General features: G+C 52.4%; 1 protein-coding gene across 50 annotated transcripts in view; it reads left to right on the top strand.

Annotated features, from left to right (window-relative positions):
• DMBT1 (deleted in malignant brain tumors 1) overlaps positions 1-20080 on the top strand; it is an 84090-nt gene that overhangs the window by 51346 nt on the left and 12664 nt on the right. For 23 of the 50 annotated variants that reach the window (XM_042238760.1, XM_060404774.1, XM_042238784.1 and 20 more), the window contains 18 exons: positions 1402-1431; positions 2015-2041; positions 3122-3445; positions 4211-4240; positions 5798-5827; positions 6411-6437; positions 8611-8640; positions 10194-10223; positions 10821-10847; positions 11728-12051; positions 12814-12843; positions 13437-13463; positions 14545-14868; positions 15282-15308; positions 15904-15936; positions 16732-16782; positions 18661-18693; positions 19804-19954. In XM_042238760.1, coding sequence (XP_042094694.1) covers positions 1402-1431; positions 2015-2041; positions 3122-3445; positions 4211-4240; positions 5798-5827; positions 6411-6437; positions 8611-8640; positions 10194-10223; positions 10821-10847; positions 11728-12051; positions 12814-12843; positions 13437-13463; positions 14545-14868; positions 15282-15308; positions 15904-15936; positions 16732-16782; positions 18661-18693; positions 19804-19954 — 1555 coding nt within the window. The remainder of the gene's footprint in view (positions 1-1401; positions 1432-2014; positions 2042-3121; positions 3446-4210; positions 4241-5797; positions 5828-6410; positions 6438-8610; positions 8641-10193; positions 10224-10820; positions 10848-11727; positions 12052-12813; positions 12844-13436; positions 13464-14544; positions 14869-15281; positions 15309-15903; positions 15937-16731; positions 16783-18660; positions 18694-19803; positions 19955-20080) is intronic. The other 27 variants (XM_060404793.1, XM_060404794.1, XM_060404813.1 and 24 more) reach the window with 25 other exon arrangements.

The following is a 20080-nucleotide window of genomic DNA, read 5'->3' on the forward strand; positions in this document are numbered from 1 at the left end:
CACAGGCATCCTCCGGACTGGCTCAGTGATTTCAGGACTTTGTGGCTACACAGTGTTTCGCCAGAGCTTTGGGTGACAGGGTGGTCTGTCCTGGGGTCATTTCTGCTTGAACGTATTCTCTGGACCAAGAGCTATGTATATGGAAAAGACCGAGCTCTTTCCTCTCCTCCACCCAGTTGGATTCTAGGCGATGCTATTACCAAGAAGTACCCAGTCAGCAGGGCATGCTGATGGCTCTGTGGGCTGTGCTGCCTCCTTAGATGAGTGTGTACCTTTGATGACAGGATCTGGGCTCACAGCAAACTCTCAGAAAAGGCTTCTCTTCCGCAGCAGGTGGAGCCCCTCAGATCCCGCTGTCCTGTTCCCGGTCATAGGAACGAGACCAACCTTGATTCTACTGGCGTTCTTTGTAATCCTGCTCTGTCTCCCCTCCTGACTGGTGGGATCTGACAGCTGACTATGGGGAGCATCACTTGATGCTGCCGCACTATCAGGGTTCAATGTCTAAATCTTGGCTTAAAGCTCTGTGTTCACCACCTCATTCAATGTAAGGGATTCCGACTACTCATCTGAACTGTGAATAACCACGACCTATCCGTTAGAGAATGTACTCGTTAGGCTGTTTCAGTTTCCATGTGGCAGGATTTCAACTGACACTCAAGCTGGGCTAGGACCTAGTAACTTTCATGTCCAAGACATGTAGTCATAGTTCTGTCTTCAGGTAGAGCTGGGTCCAGAGGTTCCAGGACTACCTGTCTTAACCACTGTTTATACCCGTGATTTTTATGTGTTTGGGCTTCATTCTAACTTTACTTCCTGTCATGGGGGCAGGGGTCAGCTCCAAGTCTACATCCCAATAAGGAGAAAGATGCTCTTTGTTCTAGACCTTCAGCTGACAAGTCCTGGTGAGACTGTAGGACTCAGGTTCTGCCTGCTGAGTCTGAGACCGTGGCCCATCCAAGGAGCCTGGAAGCACGGTCTAGGTACCAGGTGTGCTGTGAGCAGGGAAGTGACCCTGTGTGACCTGCCAGGCACCAGCTTGTCACTAGCTAAGGTCGAGCCTGACAGATCACACACAGGACTTGACCTGGACCTGGAGCCCTTTCTCTGCCTCAGTGGATGTGTAAAAGCTGTGAGGCTGACGATTGGCTCCGGGTCCACTCTGTCATCAAGACATAGAGTCCATTACCTTGGTATTGGAAATAATAGATCGTAGTCTGCTGGAACTTCTCAGGAGGAGCCTCTTGGGAGGGTTGAGGATGGCAGAGGGCGCCCCATCAACCCCTGGCAGAGCAGATGCACGGACTGACACCTCAGCAGCTCTGCAACTTAGCATCACCCCTTTGCCCACATTAAGCCCCTTCTGTGCACTGTTTCTGACCTGCGTTCTCTGTCCCCCAGCTACCCAGACCCTGTCCACGGCTGTGCCAGGTGAGTCCTGCTGCCTCTTGACTCCGGGATGTCCCCTCCCCCACAGTCACCCCCAGAGCCCCTATCCAGTAGCCCTTGGAGGTGACTGTGGAGGTTTTCCACCTCTCAGTACCTGCCCTGGTCACTCTGGACCACAAAGACAGGTCCAGATGAGCCATAACACAGGCATCCTCTGGACTGACTCAGTGATTTCAGGACTTTGTGGCTACACAGTGTCTCCCCAGAGCTTTAGGTAACAGCGTTGGGTGTCACTTGGTCATTTCCTTTTGAACATATTCTCTGGACCAAGAGCTATGTGTATGGAGAGGACAGAGCTTTTTCCTGTCCTCCACCCCAGGTGGAGTCTAGGCGGTGCTCTTACAAGTACCCAGTCAGCAGGGCATGCTGTGGGCTGTGCTGCCTCCTTAGATGATTGTGTACCTATGAGGACATGATCTGGGCTCACAGCAAACTCTCAGAAAATGCCTCATCTCCCCAGGCGGTGGAGCACGTCAGATCCCACTCTCCTGTTCCCAGTCATAGGTACGAGACCAGCCTTGATTCTCCCGACCTTCCTTGTAATCCTGCTCTGTTTCCCCTACAGACTGGTGGGATCCGACAACTGGCTATGGTAAGTGTCTCTCAGGTCCTGCTAAAGTCCCAGCAGCCACTCTCCAGTCCACAGACATGGGTGCCGTTCCTGCCTCTTGGGTCCAGGTTCTGAGGTCACCACCGCATCTACTTTGACGGTTGCCTTCACTTTCCAGAGTTGTACATCAGCTTTACCTACATGTTGTGCCATATGCTACTCAGAATGCTTTATTTTGCAAGTATTAGGATGGCCACTCACACTCTCTTAATTGGGGCTGGTGCCACGGCCTACATATCGAGGGTATTGAGCCGTAGGGCAAATGTCAGGCACACCTGGATCCAGAAGTTCCAATACTCTATGTCCCCACGCACTTTCTGACCTCTGCCTGGTTTGTTTATGAGCTTCAGTGTCAGGTTGCTTCCTGCCCGGGGGCACGTGTCAGCCTCAAGTCTCCTGCCACAGGAGGACAGAGTCTTGTTCTCGATGTTGAGCAGAAAGTCCTGCAGGGATTGTGAAGAGCCTGCTGGTAATAGGTGCCTTCTCCCCAGTCATCTCCAAGTCCTCCAGTGATATCCAACAATTCCAAGGTTGTTTCAGGGTTCAAGCTTAAAAAAAAAAAAGATTCAAGCTAGACTTTGTGTGTGAAAGTACCTGAATATGTACTGAGTGGAAAAGTGTTCCGAATAACCTTGGGCTGACCGAGTGGGTTCCCACATGGGGTGAATGGCCGAACTCGGTCCCTTGGTGGGAACTGGGAAGCTGTGTCAGCGGTCTTCTGTGGCAGAGGCTCATTCTACCCCAGAGGTCTGGGATGTAGGTTGCCCACTCAGGCTGTGGGCTTCCCTTCCTCCCACCTGCATCCTGAGACAGGAGTCAGTCCCTGAATTGCTGAATGTGGGGATGCCATCAGAGAACCTGCAGAGCGAGTCCACAGTCCACAGTCCAGGATTCCATCACACAGCCATCGGAGACAAAGAGTGATGCACACGCTCAGTCACCTCCATGTGGACTCACTACCTAGACCTCAGCAGCCTTTCCCTGGAAGAATTCTGAATCTCAGTCCTCAGTGCCTTTTCCTTCAGGGGAAACAGGAGGGTGACTTTTCCTGTCTCCTTCCAGGAACTGAATCGGGATTGGCCCTGAGGCTGGTGAACGGAAGTGACAGGTGTCAGGGCCGGGTGGAGGTCCTGTACCGAGGCTCCTGGGGCACCGTGTGTGACGACAGCTGGGACACCAATGACGCCAACGTGGTCTGCAGGCAGCTGGGCTGTGGCTGGGCCATTTCAGCCCCAGGAAGTGCCCGGTTCGGTCAGGGCTCAGGGCCCATTGTCCTGGACGATGTGGGCTGTTCAGGGCATGAGACCTACCTGTGGAGCTGCTCCCACAGCCCCTGGAACACACACAACTGCGGACACAGCGAGGACGCCAGCGTCATCTGCTCAGGTGGGTCTCAATAAGCTGGGTGTGCTTCTCTGGAGGTGCTTCTTGTTCACATTCTGATCCCCTCGAGAAGCACTCTCTACATTTCCCTTTTCCTTGAAATCCTGTGAGTGCTTTGCTTATTTAGTGTATTAGCTTTTGTCTGACTCTGGGCATGTAGATGGGAATTAGAACAAAAACAGAAACCGATAGTGTCATTTCGCTCCATGCCCCAGTGTAAACCAGAGGCAAAAGAGTGCAGGTCTGCCAGGAGGTCTCTGAGCAGAGGGCATGGGCTGGGGCTCTCGGTGGCCCCAGTTCTGCCTCCTGAGTCCAGGACCGAGGCGCCGGCAGGGAACTGGGAAGCGTGGTCTGTGCACCAGGATTGCTGTGAGCAAGGCAGTGGCCCCTGTGTGACCTGCCAGGCACCGCCTTGTCCACCCCTAAGGTCGAGCCTGACAGATCACACACGGGACGTGACCTGGAGGTGGAGCCCTGTCTCACTGCCTCAGTGGATCCATAAAAGCTGTGAGGCTGACGATTGTCCTGGGTCCACTCTGTCATCAAGACACAAAATCAATCACTTTGCCTTTGGAAATAATAGATGCTGGTCTGCCGGGACCTCTCAGGGGGAGCATTGGAGGGTTGAGGATGGCAGAGGCCCTGCCCTCCATGGCAGAGCAGGTGCACGGATTGACCCCTCACCTGGTCTGTATCTTAGCATCACCCCTTTGCCAGCGTGGAGCCTATTCTGCAAAATGTGTGTGACCTGCCTTCTTTCTCCCCTAGCTGCCCAGACCCAGTCCTCGGTTGCGCCAGGTGAGTCTTGCTTCCTCTTCACTCTGGGTTGTCCCCTCCCCCCAGTAACGTCCTGGGCCCCCAACCAGTAGCCCCAGGAGGGGACTGTGGAGGTTTTCCATCTCTCAGTACCTGCCCTGGTCACTCTGGACCACAAAGACAGTTCCAGATGAGCCATAACACAGGCATCCTCTGGACTGGCTCAGTGATTTCAGGACTTTATGGCTACACAGTGTTTCGCCAGAGCTTTGGGTGACAGGGTGGTCTGTCCTGGGGTCATTTCTGCTTGAACGTATTCTCTGGACAAAGAGCTATGTGTATGGAGAGGAGAGAGCTTTTTCCTGTCCTCCACCCCAGATGGAGACTAGGTGATGCTCTTAGAAGTACCCAGTCAGCAGGGCATGCTGATGGCTCTGTGGGCTGTGCTGCCTCCTTAGATGAGTGTGTACCTTTGATGACAGGATCTGGGCTCACAGCAAACTCTCAGAAAAGGCTTCTCTTCCGGTGAAGGTGGAGCCCCTCAGATCCCACTGTTCTGTTCCCGGTCATAGGAACGAGACCATCCTTGATTCTACCAGCCTTCTTTGTAAACCTGCTCTATCTCCCCTCCTGACTGGTGGGATCCGACAGCTGACTATGGGGAGCATCACTTGATGCTGCCGCACTATCAGCGTTCAATGTCTAAATCTTGGCTTAAAGCTCTGTGTTCACCACCTCATTCAATGTAAGGGATTCCGACTACTCATCTGAACTGTGAATAACCACGACCTATCCGTTAGAGAATGTACTCGTTAGGCTGTTTCAGTTTCCATGTGGCAGGATTTCAACTGACACTCAAGCTGGGCTAGGACCTAGTAACTTTCATGTCCAAGACATGTAGTCATAGTTCTGTCTTCAGGTAGAGCTGGGTCCAGAGGTTCCAGGACTACCTGTCTTAACCACTGTTTATACCCGTGATTTTTATGTGTTTGGGCTTCATTCTAACTTTACTTCCTGTCATGGGGGCAGGGGTCAGCTCCAAGTCTACATCCCAATAAGGAGAAAGATGCTCTTTGTTCTAGACCTTCTGCTGACAAGTCCTGGTGAGACTGTAGGACTCAGGTTCTGCCTGCTGAGTCTGAGACCGTGGCCCATCCAAGGAGCCTGGAAGCACGGTCTAGGTACCAGGTGTGCTGTGAGCAGGAAGTGACCCCTGTGTGACCTGCCAGGCACCAGCTTGTCACTAGCTAAGGTCGAGCCTGACAGATCACACACAGGACTTGACCTGGACCTGGAGCCCTTTCTCTGCCTCAGTGGATGTGTACAAGCTGTGAGGCTGACGATTGGCTCCGGGTCCACTCTGTCATCAAGACATAGAGTCCATTACCTTGGTATTGGGAATAATAGATCGTAGTCTGCTGGAACTTCTCAGGAGGAGCCTCTTGGGAGGGTTGAGGATGGCAGAGGGCGCCCCATCAACCCCTGGCAGAGCAGATGCATGGACTGACACCTCAGCAGCTCTGCAACTTAGCATCACCACTTTGCCCACATTAAGCCCCTTCTGTGCACTGTTTCTGACCTACGTTCTCTGTCCCCCAGCTACCCAGACCCTGTCCACGGCTGTGCCAGGTGAGTCCTGCTGCCTCTTGACTCCGGGATGTCCCCTCCCCCACAGTCACCCCCAGAGCCCCCATCCAGTAGCCCCTGGAGGTGACTGTGGAGGTTTTCCACCTCTCAGTACCTGCCCTGGTCACTCTGGACCACAAAGACAGGTCCAGATGAGCCATAACACAGGCATCCTCTGGACTGACTCAGTGATTTCAGGACTTTGTGGCTACACAGTGTCTCCCCAGAGCTTTAGGTAACAGCATCGGGTGTCACTTGGTCATTTCCTTTTGAACATATTCTCTGGACCAAGAGCTATGTGTATGGAGAGGACAGAGCTTTTTCCTGTCCTCCACCCCAGGTGGAGTCTAGGCGGTGCTCTTACAAGTACCCAGTCAGCAGGGCATGCTGTGGGCTGTGCTGCCTCCTTAGATGATTGTGCACCTATGAGGACATGATCTGGGCTCACAGCAAACTCTCAGAAAATGCCTCATCTCCCCAGGCGGTGGAGCACGTCAGATCCCACTCTCCTGTTCCCAGTCATAGGTAGGAGACCAGCCTTGATTCTCCCGACCTTCCTTGTAATCCTGCTCTGTTTCCCCTACAGACTGGTGGAATCCGACAACTGGCTATGGTAAGTGTCTCTCAGGTCCTGCTAAAGTCCCAGTAGCCACTCTCCAGTCCACAGACATGGGTGCCGTTCCTGCCTCTTGGGTCCAGGTTCTGAGGTCACCACCGCATCTACTTTGACGGTTGCCTTCACTTTCCAGAGTTGTACATCAGCTTTACCTACATGTTGTGCCATATGCTACTCAGAATGCTTTATTTTGCAAGTATTAGGATGGCCACTCACACTCTCTTAATTGGGGCTGGTGCCACAGCCTACATATCGAGGGTATTGAGCCGTAGGGCAAATGTCAGGCACACCTGGATCCAGAAGTTCCAATACTCTATGTCCCCACGCACTTTCTGACCTCTGCCTGGTTTGTTTATGAGCTTCAGTGTCAGGTTGCTTCCTGCCCGGGGGCACGTGTCAGCCTCAAGTCTCCTGCCACAGGAGGACAGAGTCTTGTTCTCGATGTTGAGCAGAAAGTCCTGCAGGGATTGTGAAGAGCCTGCTGGTAATAGGTGCCTTCTCCCCAGTCATCTCCAAGTCCTCCAGTGATATCCAACAATTCCAAGGTTGTTTCAGGGTTCAAGCTTAAAAAAAAAAAAGATTCAAGCTAGACTTTGTGTGTGAAAGTACCTGTATATGTACTGAGAGAAAAAGTGTTCTGAATAACCCTGGGCTGACGTAGTGGGTTCCCACGTGGGGTGATTGGCCGAACTCGGCACCTTGGTGAGAACTGGGAAGCTGTGTCAGCGGTCTTCTGTGGCAGAGGCTCATTCTACCCCAGAGGTCTGGGATGTAGGTTGCCCACTCAGGCTGTGGGCTTCCCCTCCTCCCACCCGCATCCTGAGACAGGATTCAGTCTCTGATTGCTGAATGTGGGGATGCCATCAGAGAACCTGCAGAGCGAGTCCACAGTCCACAGTCCAGGATTCCATCACACAGCCATCGGAGATAAAGAGTGATGCACACGCTCAGTCATGTCCGTATGCACTCACTACCTAGACCTCAGCAGCCTTTCCCTGGAAGAATTCTGAATCTCAGTCCTCAGTGCCTTTTCCTTCAGGGGAAACAGGAGGGTGACTTTTCCTGTCTCCTTCCAGTAAGCGAATCGGGTTTGTCCCTGAGGCTGGTGAACGGAGGTGACAGGTGTCAGGGCCGGGTGGAGGTCCTGTATCGAGGCTCCTGGGGCACCGTGTGTGATGGCAGTTGGAACACCAATGACGCCAACGTGGTTGCAGCCAGCTGGGCTGTGGCTCAGCCATTTCAGCCCCAGGAAGTGCCCGATTCGGTCAGGGCTCAGGGCCCATTGTCCTGGACGACGTGGGCTGTTCAGGGCATGAGACCTACCTGTGGAGCTGCTCCCACAACCCCTGGAACACACACAACTGCGGACACAGCGAGGACGCCAGCGTCATCTGCTCATGTGGGTCTCAATAAGCTGGGTGTCCTTCTCTGGAGGCGCTTCTTGGTCACATTCTGATCCCCCGAGAAGCACTCTCTACATTTCCCTTTTCCTTGAAATCCTGGGAGTGCTTTGCTTATTTAGAATATTAGGTTTTGTCTGGCCTCTGGGTATGTAGATGGGAATTAGAACAAAAAGAGAAACCGAAAGTGTCATTTCGCTCCATGCCCCAGTGTAAACCAGAGGCAAAAGAGTGCAGGTCTGCCAGGAGGTCTCTGAGCAGAGGGCATGGGCTGGGGCTGCCAGGGGCCCCAGTTCTGCCTCCTGTGTCCTGGACCGAGGTGCCGGCAAGGAACTGGGAAGCACGGTCTGTGCACCAGGATTGCTGTGAGCAAGGCAGTGGCCCCTGTGTGACCTGCCAGGCACCGCCTTGTCCACCCCTAAGGTCGAGCCTGACAGAACACACGTGGGACTTGACCTAGAGCTGGAGCCCTGTCTCTGCCTCAGTGGATGTATAAAAGCTGTGAGGCTGACGATTGGCTCCGGGTCCACTCTGTCATCAAGACATAGAGTCCATTACCTTGATATTGGAAATAATAGATCGTAGTCTGCTGGAACTTCTCAGGAGGAGCCTCTTGGGAGGGCTGAGGATGGCAGAGGGTGCCCCATCCAACCCTGGCAGAGCAGATGCGCGGACTGACACCTCAGCAGCTCTGCAACTTAGCATCACCCCTTTGCCCACGTGAAGCCCCTTCTGTGCACTATTTCTGACCTGCGTTCTCTGTCCCCCAGCTACCCAGGCCCTGTCCACGGCTGTGCCAGGTGAGTCCTGCTGGCTCTTGACTCCGGGATGTCCCCTCCCCCACAGTCACCCCCAGAGCCCTCATCCAGTAGCCCCAGGTGGCGACTGTGGAGGTTTTCCATCTCTCAGTACCTGCCCTGGTCACTCTGGACCACAAAGACAGGTCCAAATGAGCCATAACACAGGCGTCCTCTGGACTGGCTCAGTGATTTCAGGACTTTGTGGCTGCACAGTGTCTCCCCAGAGCTTTGGGTGAGAGTGGGGTGTCACTGTGGTCATTTCCTTTTGAACATATTCTCTGGACCAAGAGCTATGTGTACGGAGAGGACAGAGCTTTTTCCTGTCCTCCACCCCAGATGGAGACTAGGTGATGCTCTTAGAAGTACCCAGTCAGCAGGGCATGCTGATGGCTCTGGGGCTGTGCTGCCTCCTTAGATGAGTGTGTACCTTTGATGACAGGATCTGGGCTCACAGCAAACTCTCAGAAAAGGCTTCTCTTCCGCAGCAGGTGGAGCCCCTCAGATCCCACTGTCCTGTTCCCGGTCATAGGAACGAGACCAACCTTGATTCTACTGGCGTTCTTTGTAATCCTGCTCTGTCTCCCCTCCTGACTGGTGGGATCTGACAGCTGACTATGGGGAGCATCACTTGATGCTGCCGCACTATCAGGGTTCAATGTCTAAATCTTGGCTTAAAGCTCTGTGTTCACCACCTCATTCAATGTCAGGGATTCCATCTGCTCATCTGAACTGTGGATAACCACGACCTATCCATTAGAGAATGTATTCGTTAGGCTGTTTCAGTTTCCATGTGGCAGAATTTCAACTGACACTCAAGCTGGGCTAGGACCTAGTAACTTTCGTGTCCAAGACATGTAGTCATAGTTCTGTCTTCAGGTGGAGCTGGGTCCAGAGGTTCGGGACTACCTGTCTTAACCACTGTTTATACCCCTGATTTTTATGTTTGAGCTTCATTTTAACTTTACTTCCTGTCATGGGTTGCAAGGATCAGCTCCAAGTTTCCATCCCAACAGGGAGAAAGATGCTCTTTGTTCTAGAGCTTCAGCTGACAAGTTCTGGAGAGACTGGCAGGCTCAGGTTCTGCCTCCTGAGTCCTGGACTGTGGCACATCCAAGGGGCATAGAAGCACGGTCTAGGTACCAATTCTGCTGTGAGCAGGGCAGTGGCCCCTGTGTGACCTACCATGCACCAGCTTGTCACTGGCTAAGATTGAGCCTGACAGATCACATGGGACTTGACCTGGAGCTGGAGCCCTGTCTCTGCCTCAGTGGATGTGTAAAAGCTGTGAGGCTGACGATTGGCTCCTGGTCCACTCTGTCATCAAGACATAGAGTCCATTACCTTGATATTGGAAATAATAGATCGTAGTCTTTTGGAACTTCTCAGGAGGACTCTCTTGGGAGGGCTGAGGATGGCAGAGGGTGCCCCATCCACCCCTGGCAGAGCAGATGCGTGGACTGACACCTCAGCGGCTCTGCAACTTAGCATCACCCCTTTGCCCACGTGAAGCCCCTTCTGTGCACTGTTTCTGACCTGCATTTTCTGTCCCCCAGCTACCCAGGCCCTGTCCACGGCTGTGCCAGGTGAGTCCTGCTGCCTCTTGACTCCGGGATGTCCCCTCCCCCACAGTCACCCCCAGGGCCCCCATCCAGTAGCCCCTGGAGATGACTGTGGAGGTTTTCCACCTCTCAGTACCTGCCCTGGTCACTCTGGACCACAGACACATTTCTGGATGAGCCATAACACAGGCATCCTCTGGACTGGCTCAGTGATTTCAGGACTTTATGGCTACACAGTGTCTCCCCAGAGCTTTGGGTGACAGGGTGTGGTGTCACTGGGGTCATTTCTGCTTGAACATATTCTCTGGACTAAGAGCTATGTGTATGGAGAGGACAGAGCTTTTCCCTGTCCTCCACCCCAGATGGAGACTAGGCGATGCTCTTACCAAGAAATACCCAGTCAGCAGGACATGCTGATGGCTCTGTGGGCTCTGCCACCTCCTTAGATGAGTGTATACTTTTGATGACATGATCTGGGCTCACAGCAAACTCCCAGAAAAGGCTTCTTCTCCCCAGATGGTGGAGCCCCTGAGACCCCACTGTCCTGTTCCCGGTCATAGGTACGAGACCAGCCTTGATTCTCCCGACCTTCTTTGTAATCCTGCTCTGTTTCCCCTACAGATTGGTGGAATCCGACAACTGACTATGGTGAGTGTCATTCAGGTGTTGCTAAAGTCCCAGCAGCCACACTCCAGTCCACAGATATGGGTGCTGTTCCTGCCTCTTCGGTCCAGGTGCTGAGGTCAGCACAACATCTACTCTGGACGGTTGCCTTCACTTTCCAGAGTTATACATCAGCTTTACCTACATGTTGTGCCATATGTAACTCACAATGCTTTTGTTTGCAAGTATTAGGATGTCCACTCCCACCCTCTTAATTGGGGCTGGTGCCATGGCCTACATATGGAGAGTATTGAAACGTAGGGCAAATGTCAGGTACACCTGGATCCAGAAGTTCCAATACTCTTTGTCACCACGCACTTTTTGACCTCTGCTTGGTTTGTTTCAGGGTTCAAGCTTAAAAAAAAAGATTCAAGCTAGACTTTGTATGTGAAAGTACCTGAATACGTAGTGAGTGGAAAAGTGTTCTGAATAACCTCGGGCTGACGGAGTGGGTTCCCACGTTGGGTGATTGGCCGAACTCGGCACCTTGATGGGAACTGGGAAGCTGTGTCAGCGGTCTTCTGTGGCAGAGGCTCAGTCTACCCCAGAGGTCTGGGATGTAGGTTGCCCACTCAGGCTGTGGGCTTCCCCTCCTCCCACCTGCATCCTGAGACAGGAGTCAGTCCCTGAATTGCTGAATGTGGGGATGCCATCAGAGAACCTGCAGAGCGAGTCCACAGTCCACAGTCCAGGATTCCATCACACAGCCATCGGAGATAATGAGTGATGCACACGCTCAGTCACGTCCGTATGGACTCACTACCTAGACCTCAGCAGCCTTTCCCTGGAAGAATTCTGAATCTCAGTCCTCAGTGCCTTTTCCTTCAGGGGAAACAGGAGGGTGACTTTTCCTGTCTCCTTCCAGGAACCGAATCGGGTTTGGCCCTGAGGCTGGTGAACGGAGGTGACAGGTGTCAGGGCCGAGTGGAGGTCCTGTACCGAGGCTCCTGGGGCACTGTGTGTGACGACAGCTGGGACGTGAATGATGCCAACGTGGTCTGCAGGCAGCTGGGCTGTGGCTCAGCCATTTCAGCCCCAGGAAGTGCCCGGTTCGGTCAGGGCTCAGGGCCTATTGTCCTGGATGACGTGGGCTGCTCAGGGTATGAGACCTACCTGTGGAGCTGCTCCCACAGCCCCTGGAACACACACAACTGCGGACACCACGAGGACGCCAGCGTCATCTGCTCAGGTGGGTCTCAATAAGCTGGTGTGCTTCTCTGGAGGTGCTTCTTGCTCACATTCTGATCCCCTCAAGAAGCACTCTCTACATTTCCCTTTTCCTTGAAATCCTTCGAGTGCTTTGCTTATTTAGTGTATTAGCTTTTGTCTGACTCTGGGCATGTAGATGGGAATTAGAACAAAAACAGAAACCGATAGTGTCATTTCGCTCCATGCCCCAGTGTAAACCAGAGGCAAAAGAGTGCAGGTCTGCCAGGAGGTCTCTGAGCAGAGGGCATGGGCTGGGGCTCTTGGTGGCCCCAGTTCTGCCTCCTGAGTCCTGGACCGAGGCACCTGCAAAAACTGGGAAGCACGGTCTGTGCACCAGGATTGCTGTGAGCAAGGCAGTGGCCTCTGTGTGACCTGCCAGGCACAGCCTTGTCAACCCCTAGGTCGAGCCTGACAGATCACACATGGGGCATGACCTGGAGGTGGAGCCCTGTCTCACTGCCTCAGTGGATCCATAAAAGCTGTGAGGCTGATGATTGTCTCTGGGTCCACTCTGTCATCAAGACACAGAATCAATCACCTTGACTTTGGAAATAATAGATGCTGGTCTGCCGGGACCACTCAGGGGGAGCATTGGAGGGTTGAGGATGGCAGAGGCCCTGCCCTCCCTGGCAGAGCAGGTGCACGGATTGACCCCTCACCTGGTCTGCATCTTAGCATCACCCCTTGCCCGCGTGGAGCCCATTCTGTACAATGTTTCTGACCTGCCTTCTTTCTCCCCCAGCTGCCCAGACCCAGTCCACGGTTGTGCCAGGTGAGTCCTGCTGCCTCTTAACTCTGGGTTGTCCCCTCCCCCCAGTAACGTCCTGGGCCCCCAACCAGTAGCCCCAGGAGGGGACTGTGGAGGTTTTCCATCTCTCAGTACCTGCCCTGGTCACTCTGGACCACAAAGACAGTTCCAGATGAGCCAAACACAGGCGTCCTCTGGACTGGCTCAGTGATTTCAGGACTTTGTGGCTACACAGTGTCTCCCCAGAGCCCGGGTGACAGGGTGGTCTGTCCTGGGGTCATTTCTGCTTGAACGTGTTCTCTGGACCAGGAGCTATATGTATGGAGAGGACAGAGCTTTTTCCTGTCCTCCACCCCAGGTGGAGTCTAGGCGATGCTATTACCAAGAAGTACCCAGTTAGCAGGGCATGCAGATGGCTCTGTGGGCTGTGCCGCTTCCTTAGATGAGTTTGTGTCTTTGATGACACAATCTGGGCTCACAGCAAACTCTCAGAAAAGGCTTCTTCTCCCCAGACGGTGGAGCCCCTGAGACCCCACTGTCCTGTTCCCAGTCATAGGTAGGAGACCAGCCTTGATTCTCCTGACCTTCTTTGTAATCCTGCTCTGTTTCCCCTGCAGATTGGTGGTATCCGACAACTGGCTATGGTGAGTGTCATTGAGATCCTGCTAAAGTCCCAGCAGCCACACTCCAGTCCACAGACATGGGTGCAGTTCCTGCCTCTTGGGTCCGGGTCTGAGGTCACCACCGGATCTAATCTGGATGGTGCTTTCGCTTGCCAGAGTTATGGATAAGCTTTAATATAAGTTGAGCTATATGCTACTCAGAATGCTTTATTTTGCAAGTATTAGGATGGCCACTCACACTCTCTTAATTGGGGCTGGTGCCACGGCCTACATATCGAGGGTATTGAGCCGTAGGGCAAATGTCAGGCACACCTGGATCCAGAAGTTCCAATACTCTATGTCCCCACGCACTTTTCTGACCTCTGCCTGGTTTGTTTATGAGCTTCAGTGTCAGGTTGCTTCCTGCCCGGGGGCACGTGTCAGCCTCAAGTCTCCTGCCACAGGAGGACAGAGTCTCGTTCTCAATGTTGAGCAGAAAGTCCTGCAGGGATTGTGAAGAGCCTGCTGGTAATAGGTGCCTTCTCCCCAGTCATCTCCAAGTCCTCCAGTGATATCCAACAATTCCCAGGTTATTTCAGGATTCAAGCTTTGAAAAAAAAAAAAAGATTCAAGCTAGACTTTGTGTGTGAAAGTACCTGAATATGTACTGAGTGGAAAAGTGTTCCGAATAACCTTGGGCTGATGGAGTGGGTTCCCACGTGGGTGACTGGCCGAACTTGGCACCTTGGTGGGAACTGGGAAGCTGTGTCAGCGGTCTTCTGTGGCAGAGGCTCAGTCTACCCCAGAGGTCTGGGATGTAGGTTGCCCACTCAGGCTGTGGGCTTCCCCTCCTCCCACCTGCATCCTGAGACAGGATTCAGTCTCTGAATTGCTGAATGTGGGGATGCCATCAGAGAACCTGCAGAAATAGTCCACAGTCCACAGTCCAGGTTTTTATCACACAGTCATCGGAGATAAAGAATGATGCACACACTCAGTCACATCCATATGGGCTCACTACCTAGACCTCAGCAGCCTTTCCCTGGGAGAATTCTGAATCTCAGTCCTCGGTGCCTTTTCCTTCAGGGGAAACAGGAGGGTGACTTTTCCTGTCTCCTTCCAGGAACTGAATCGGGTTTGTCCCTGAGGCTGGTGAACGGAGGTGACAGGTGTCAGGGCCGGGTGGAGGTCCTGTACCGAGGCTCCTGGGGCACCGTGTGTGATGACTACTGGGACGTGAATGATGCCAACGTGGTCTGCAGGCAGCTGGGCTGTGGCTGGGCCATTTCAGCCCCAGGAAGTGCCTGGTTCGGTCAGGGCTCAGGGCCTATTGTCCTGGATGACGTGGGCTGCTCAGGGTATGAGACCTACCTGTGGAGCTGCTCCCACAACCCCTGGAACACACACAACTGCGGACACCACGAGGACGCCAGCGTCATCTGCTCAGGTTGGTTTCCATGACCTCCATTTTAGTCAGTGATTTTCTCCCAAGAAGAACTCTTCTTTGCCCGGGCTCCTATCACAGTGAGCTTCCATGGAAGATGGGCTATTTTCCTTCCTCCATCATTGATAGATCTCAGTCCTGGATTTAATGTATCCACTGCAGCCCCTTCTGTATTGGACCCCCAGAGCAGGAGTGTTATTACAGGTTGTAGGAGCAAATTCTTCTCAGACTTTTTTCATTTGTGGAGATGATGTCTGAGCTTGATATTTCATATTCAGTTCTCCTGGACAAATCCCAGGCTGCCCTTTTCAGGCCTTGGAGGGACTGGGCATTCAGCATCTCTATCTCAGGGACCTGATGGGTTTCTTGTATTGAGCCTGTGTGATTAGGTTCATCATGCTTCCTCTTTCTTGCAGCTGCACAGATCAACTCCTCAACTCCAGGTGAGTTCCAGTAGCCCCACACAGTGAGACTCCTCTCTGGGATTCCACTATTCATATTTATAGAAGAAGAACACCCTCTTCCTAGGGATTCATTTACCTCCGAGGACTCTGGAGGCTGTACAGAGACCAGTGGAATCCCCAGGACCAGGGACGTCACTCAGCTGTCCCTGGAGGGACCTCTGGCCCCCTGCCATTTCCTGCTGCCAGTGCCTGCTCACAGCTCCTATGAGGGGAGACAGGATTAGGTTCTCTGATCATTTCTTTCAAAATAAGTGTTCCAGTCATGCCATGCAGACTGTGACCACTTAGAACCATGACCAAGCAGCAGACTCGCAAATATCTATCAGTTAAAAAATTTCTTCAGGTTGAAAGTAATTCCCCAAATGATCTTTTCCCACAGTGATAATATCTACTCCTGAATCAGGTGGGAACTTCTATGTACTTAACCCACATGGCCAGTAACACTGTAGGTAGGAATAGTCAAGGTTCCGAGTCATCCTTATTAAGACAAGGATTTCCTTTCTCCACCAAAATGATGATGATGGAATTTAAAAATTTTCAGCAGCATCCTAAAGTCACTTTTTTTTCACTCTAGGTTGGTGGCCCCCACAAACCACAACCACTCAGAGTAGGTAACACATTTTCCCACCTGACCCGCAGACCTTGGGTTTCCTCTCCCCAGGCTTGGCTGCTGGTCTCCAGGCTGCAGTCAGGGTGCTCACTCTCCAATGAGTCCACCTCTCCTGACTTAATGCCACGTGATGTCCCCCAGCTGATGTCCCAACCCCAGGAGTGCTGTGCCTCTCTCCAGGCTCTTCTTCATCATTTACTAGTCTGACCAGGATGAGATTCCTACGTCTAGTCAGTCTCTAGATGATGCTGACCACCTGTTTATGTCCAGCTCCTCGCCTGGGACACTAGTCGGGGGTCAGCACAAACTGGATGGACCTTGCTTCACTGCTGAGCTTGGTGTGTCACCAGCAAAGGCTCCCAACAGCCTGCTTCTGAGTTGCCACTGAATCACCCTTCACTACCCCACCCTGCTTCCAGATCTTTCTGCTGCATCCTCACCCTTCCCTCCTCACCACTGGGCTCCCTACAGCAGCAGCAGCTTCAGGCTGCCCCCTCCCCATGATCCATTCTCTCAGTGATGGTCGCCTTCAGCCAATGGCAAGGTCAATCCCTTACATTGAGGAGGGGATATCAAGTTTGTAAGAGTGAAATTGCCCAAGTATTTGCTGTTGTTTGTGAAGAATGATGTGTAAGATTGATGTTTCCTATGCAGCTCCCTGGTGCAACTCCTAGGCCTCCCTTCTCTGGCCACGGAGGGGCTGGGCACTCAGCATCTCTCTCAGGAAACTGATGGGATCATTGCAGCCCATCGTGGATGCTGAGGCTGATCATGCTTCCTCTTTTCTTGCAGGACCAGGAATCAACCTCTCCACTCCAGGCCCTGCCAGCCCCACCCAGCCAGGTATGTCTCTGGGATTCCACCTCTCAGGTTTCCAATAGAAGAGCAGCCTCCTCCTGGGGAGTCATTTCCCTCCGTGCCAGGGTCCAGCCCTGGTGGATCCAGGGAATTCGAAGTGGGGACGGAGTCAGCATCCTAGGAATTAATTGTTTAATTAAAGATATGGAGGGAGATTAGAAAGAAATAGTGTAGTAGGAAAATACTAGTGGAGAAAAAGAGGCTGAATAACTTGGTTTATGTGGAATACCAATAAAACTCCAAGACAAGGAATTTGCACCATCTACATAGGCCACCGGTGCCCTCTTGAATAGCGGAGGGTGCCCCTCCTTGGGCTCCCTCTTGCGTGGGTCTTAGAAGCCAGGGCAAGTAAGTAGACATGGTGAGCATCCACACTCCAGATGGGAATTCAGCCAGAAGGGAAAGAAAGAACGACACGGGGGAATCAGTCTTTCCAGAAACTGATCCATTTTATTTATTTTCAGGTTTGCTTATATACCTTTTGTTACACATAGAGACAAATGGAAATTTTAAAGTCACAAGGGAGTCAACAGTCCTGACCTTTATCAAAATCAGGTGCTTCATATAAATGTATACAGAAAGGTCTTAGGGGTTTTACATCATCTTCTGGCCAGGGGGCCTGCTAACATGTTATGATCCGTTCTTTTCTGATAACGGTCAGTCAACCAGAAACTTATTTTCCAGGGGTGATTTTTCTTAAACCAGGCACCACCCTCTGAAGGTACCAGATAAAGTTGCATTCCTATAGGGTGAGGGTGTAGTGTGTTACAATTAAGAAAGGAATTTACTTAGCCTAAGGTTAACATGATTAATCTTAAAGGTTAATACTTATTTCTCCTATATGCTAGTTATATTCATTATAAGGGCAGGGAATATGGAGATTTAGCAGCAAACATTGGCCCAATAAATTAAAAACTCTTCACCAACATGATTTTTATCTTTAGAAAAACCCAATGCTAACTAAGACTTTCAAAATACTCCAAACTCTCCGTGCTGTTTATGATTGAGAGGTTGTAAACAATCATGTACATAGTAGCAAGAGTGTGGATAATCCTGTCACACAAGCTAGTCTGCCACCAGAGAGGTTTGACCTGAGACACCCCTGTCATGCCCAGGAATTTTTATTAACTGGAGCTGTAGGTTAACTCCTTTTCCGATAGAGGTGGTGGGTGATAGCTCCCCGTAAAGTCAGAGGTATAGGTGGGAGCATAAAGCAGTAAAGTAGGCAGACTCTGGTTTTGGGGGTAGATGCTCGGGAACGGGGGGTTTCCTGAGGCTCGGTCCCGCCTTTGCGTTTGCCAAAGCCTCCTTCCTCGTGACCTTTGCCACGGGCGGAGTTCCTCACGCTGGCTCCCGGCACCTCTGAGGACTCTGGAGGCTGTTCAGTGACCCACTGAGTCCTCAGGACCAGAGCTGTCACTCAGCTGTCCCTGGAGGAACCTCTGGTCCCCCGACACCTCCTGCTGCCTGCGCCTGTTCAGAGCCGCTATTGGGTGGAGAGGATTAGGTCCTCTGATCATTTCTATGAAAATAAGGGTCCCAGTCTTGCCATGCAGAACTGCCACCATCTTAGAACCATGATCGAATAGCAGCCCTACAGAGGTTTATCTCTTAAATAATCCTTCATGTTGAGAGCAATTCCCCAAATGATCTTTATGACACAAGGATAATGTCTGGTGCAAGTATGTTTGGATGTGGTGTGTTCTCTAACCCCTTTTGGCTGGTCACAGTGTAAATTGGTATAATCAAGTCTCTGAGAAGTCCTGAAGTAAGGAGAACAATTTACTTTCTCCATCAAACTCTTGAGCATGGAATTAAAACCTGATCCAGCAATATCCTAAAATCACTTGGTTTTCTTTCTAGATTGGCTGTCCTCAACAACTACAACCACTCCGAGTAAGTATCACATTTTCCCACCTGGCCCGCAGGCCTTGGGTTTCCTCTCCCCAGGCTTGGCTGCTGGTCTCTGGGCTGTAGTCAGGGCACTCACTCTCCAGTGAGTTCACCGCTCCTGACTTTCCTGCCACGTGGCGTCTCTGTAGCTGATGTCCCAACACCAGGAGGGCTGCGCCTCTCTCCAGGCTCTTCTTTGTCATTTAATCACCTGGCCATCCGGCGAGTCGGGTCTCTGGTCAGTGTCTAGGTGAAGTCTCCCACTGTGTAGGTCCCGACCCTCGTCTGGGACACTAGTCCCAGGTCAGTGCAGCCTGGATGGAACCTGGCATGTAATCAACAAAAGTTCCCAATAGCCTGCTTCTGAGTGGGTGCTGAACCGCCCCTCACTGCCCCCCCGACCCTGCCCCAGAGGTCACCTCTGCATCCCTAGTCTTCCCCTCCTTACCACCTGGTCTCCTACAGCAGCAGCAGCAGCTTCAGGCTGCCCCTCCCCCTGACCCATTCTCTGCAGTGCTCTAGGGTATCTTCCTCAAATGCCAAGGTCTGTCCCTGCCTCGAGGCCGGAATCCTTAGCACCATCTGGACACAGATCCTCAGTGCTCAGGGTAATCTCTAGGGCTTGCAAATTCTTTCCCATTGTGGAGTTGATTCCTGCCATCCTTCCCATCCCTGCTCCATCCACATCGGGGTTCCCCAGTTATGCCAGCTACTCTCATACCTACTCTCATACCAGCATGTTCCTTCGCACATGCTGTTCCCTCTGCCTGGAACACACTTCTGATCTTTTGGCCTCACATCCCTGTGTACCCGTCCCCTTTCCCTCCTCAGTTTGAGTCAGGAGCCAAATCTCGCAGCTCCTAGCACCTCCTGGGCTCTGCTCCATCACAGTCCCACCCCTGGAGGCTGGGATCCACTCTTTTCACTCCCCACACTGGGGAGGGACGAGGAGAACCGTGAGGAGATGGCTTCCCTAAGTACAGCCGCCCTGTATGGGCACCGCCCTGACCCTCAGTAGGTAGTCCAGGTGTAGGCGCCTCCCGGTGGATTTCCCCCGTGTGACTGCACGGTGTACACTGCAGGTCATCGGCATTTCTCCCTTTGTCCCAACAGCAAATTATTCCTGCGGAGGCTTCCTGACCCAATCTTCAGGGAACGTTTCCAGCCCGTTCTACCCTAGGAACTATCCGAACAACGCCAAGTGTGTGTGGGACATTGAAGTTCAAAACAACTACCGAGTGACTGTGACCTTCAGAGATGTCCAGTAAGTGCGTGTGACGGTGTGGTGAGCACCTTGCAGACAGTTTAGGAGGAGAGAAATGGCGCTTCAGAAGAGATATTTGCCCCACTGCCCTTTGTTTCCCTAAGGGTTCCATTTTCGACCGAGCCT

Source organism: Ovis aries, chromosome 22 (genome assembly GCF_016772045.2).
Source record: "Ovis aries strain OAR_USU_Benz2616 breed Rambouillet chromosome 22, ARS-UI_Ramb_v3.0, whole genome shotgun sequence".
NCBI classification, from domain to species: domain Eukaryota; kingdom Metazoa; phylum Chordata; class Mammalia; order Artiodactyla; family Bovidae; genus Ovis; species Ovis aries.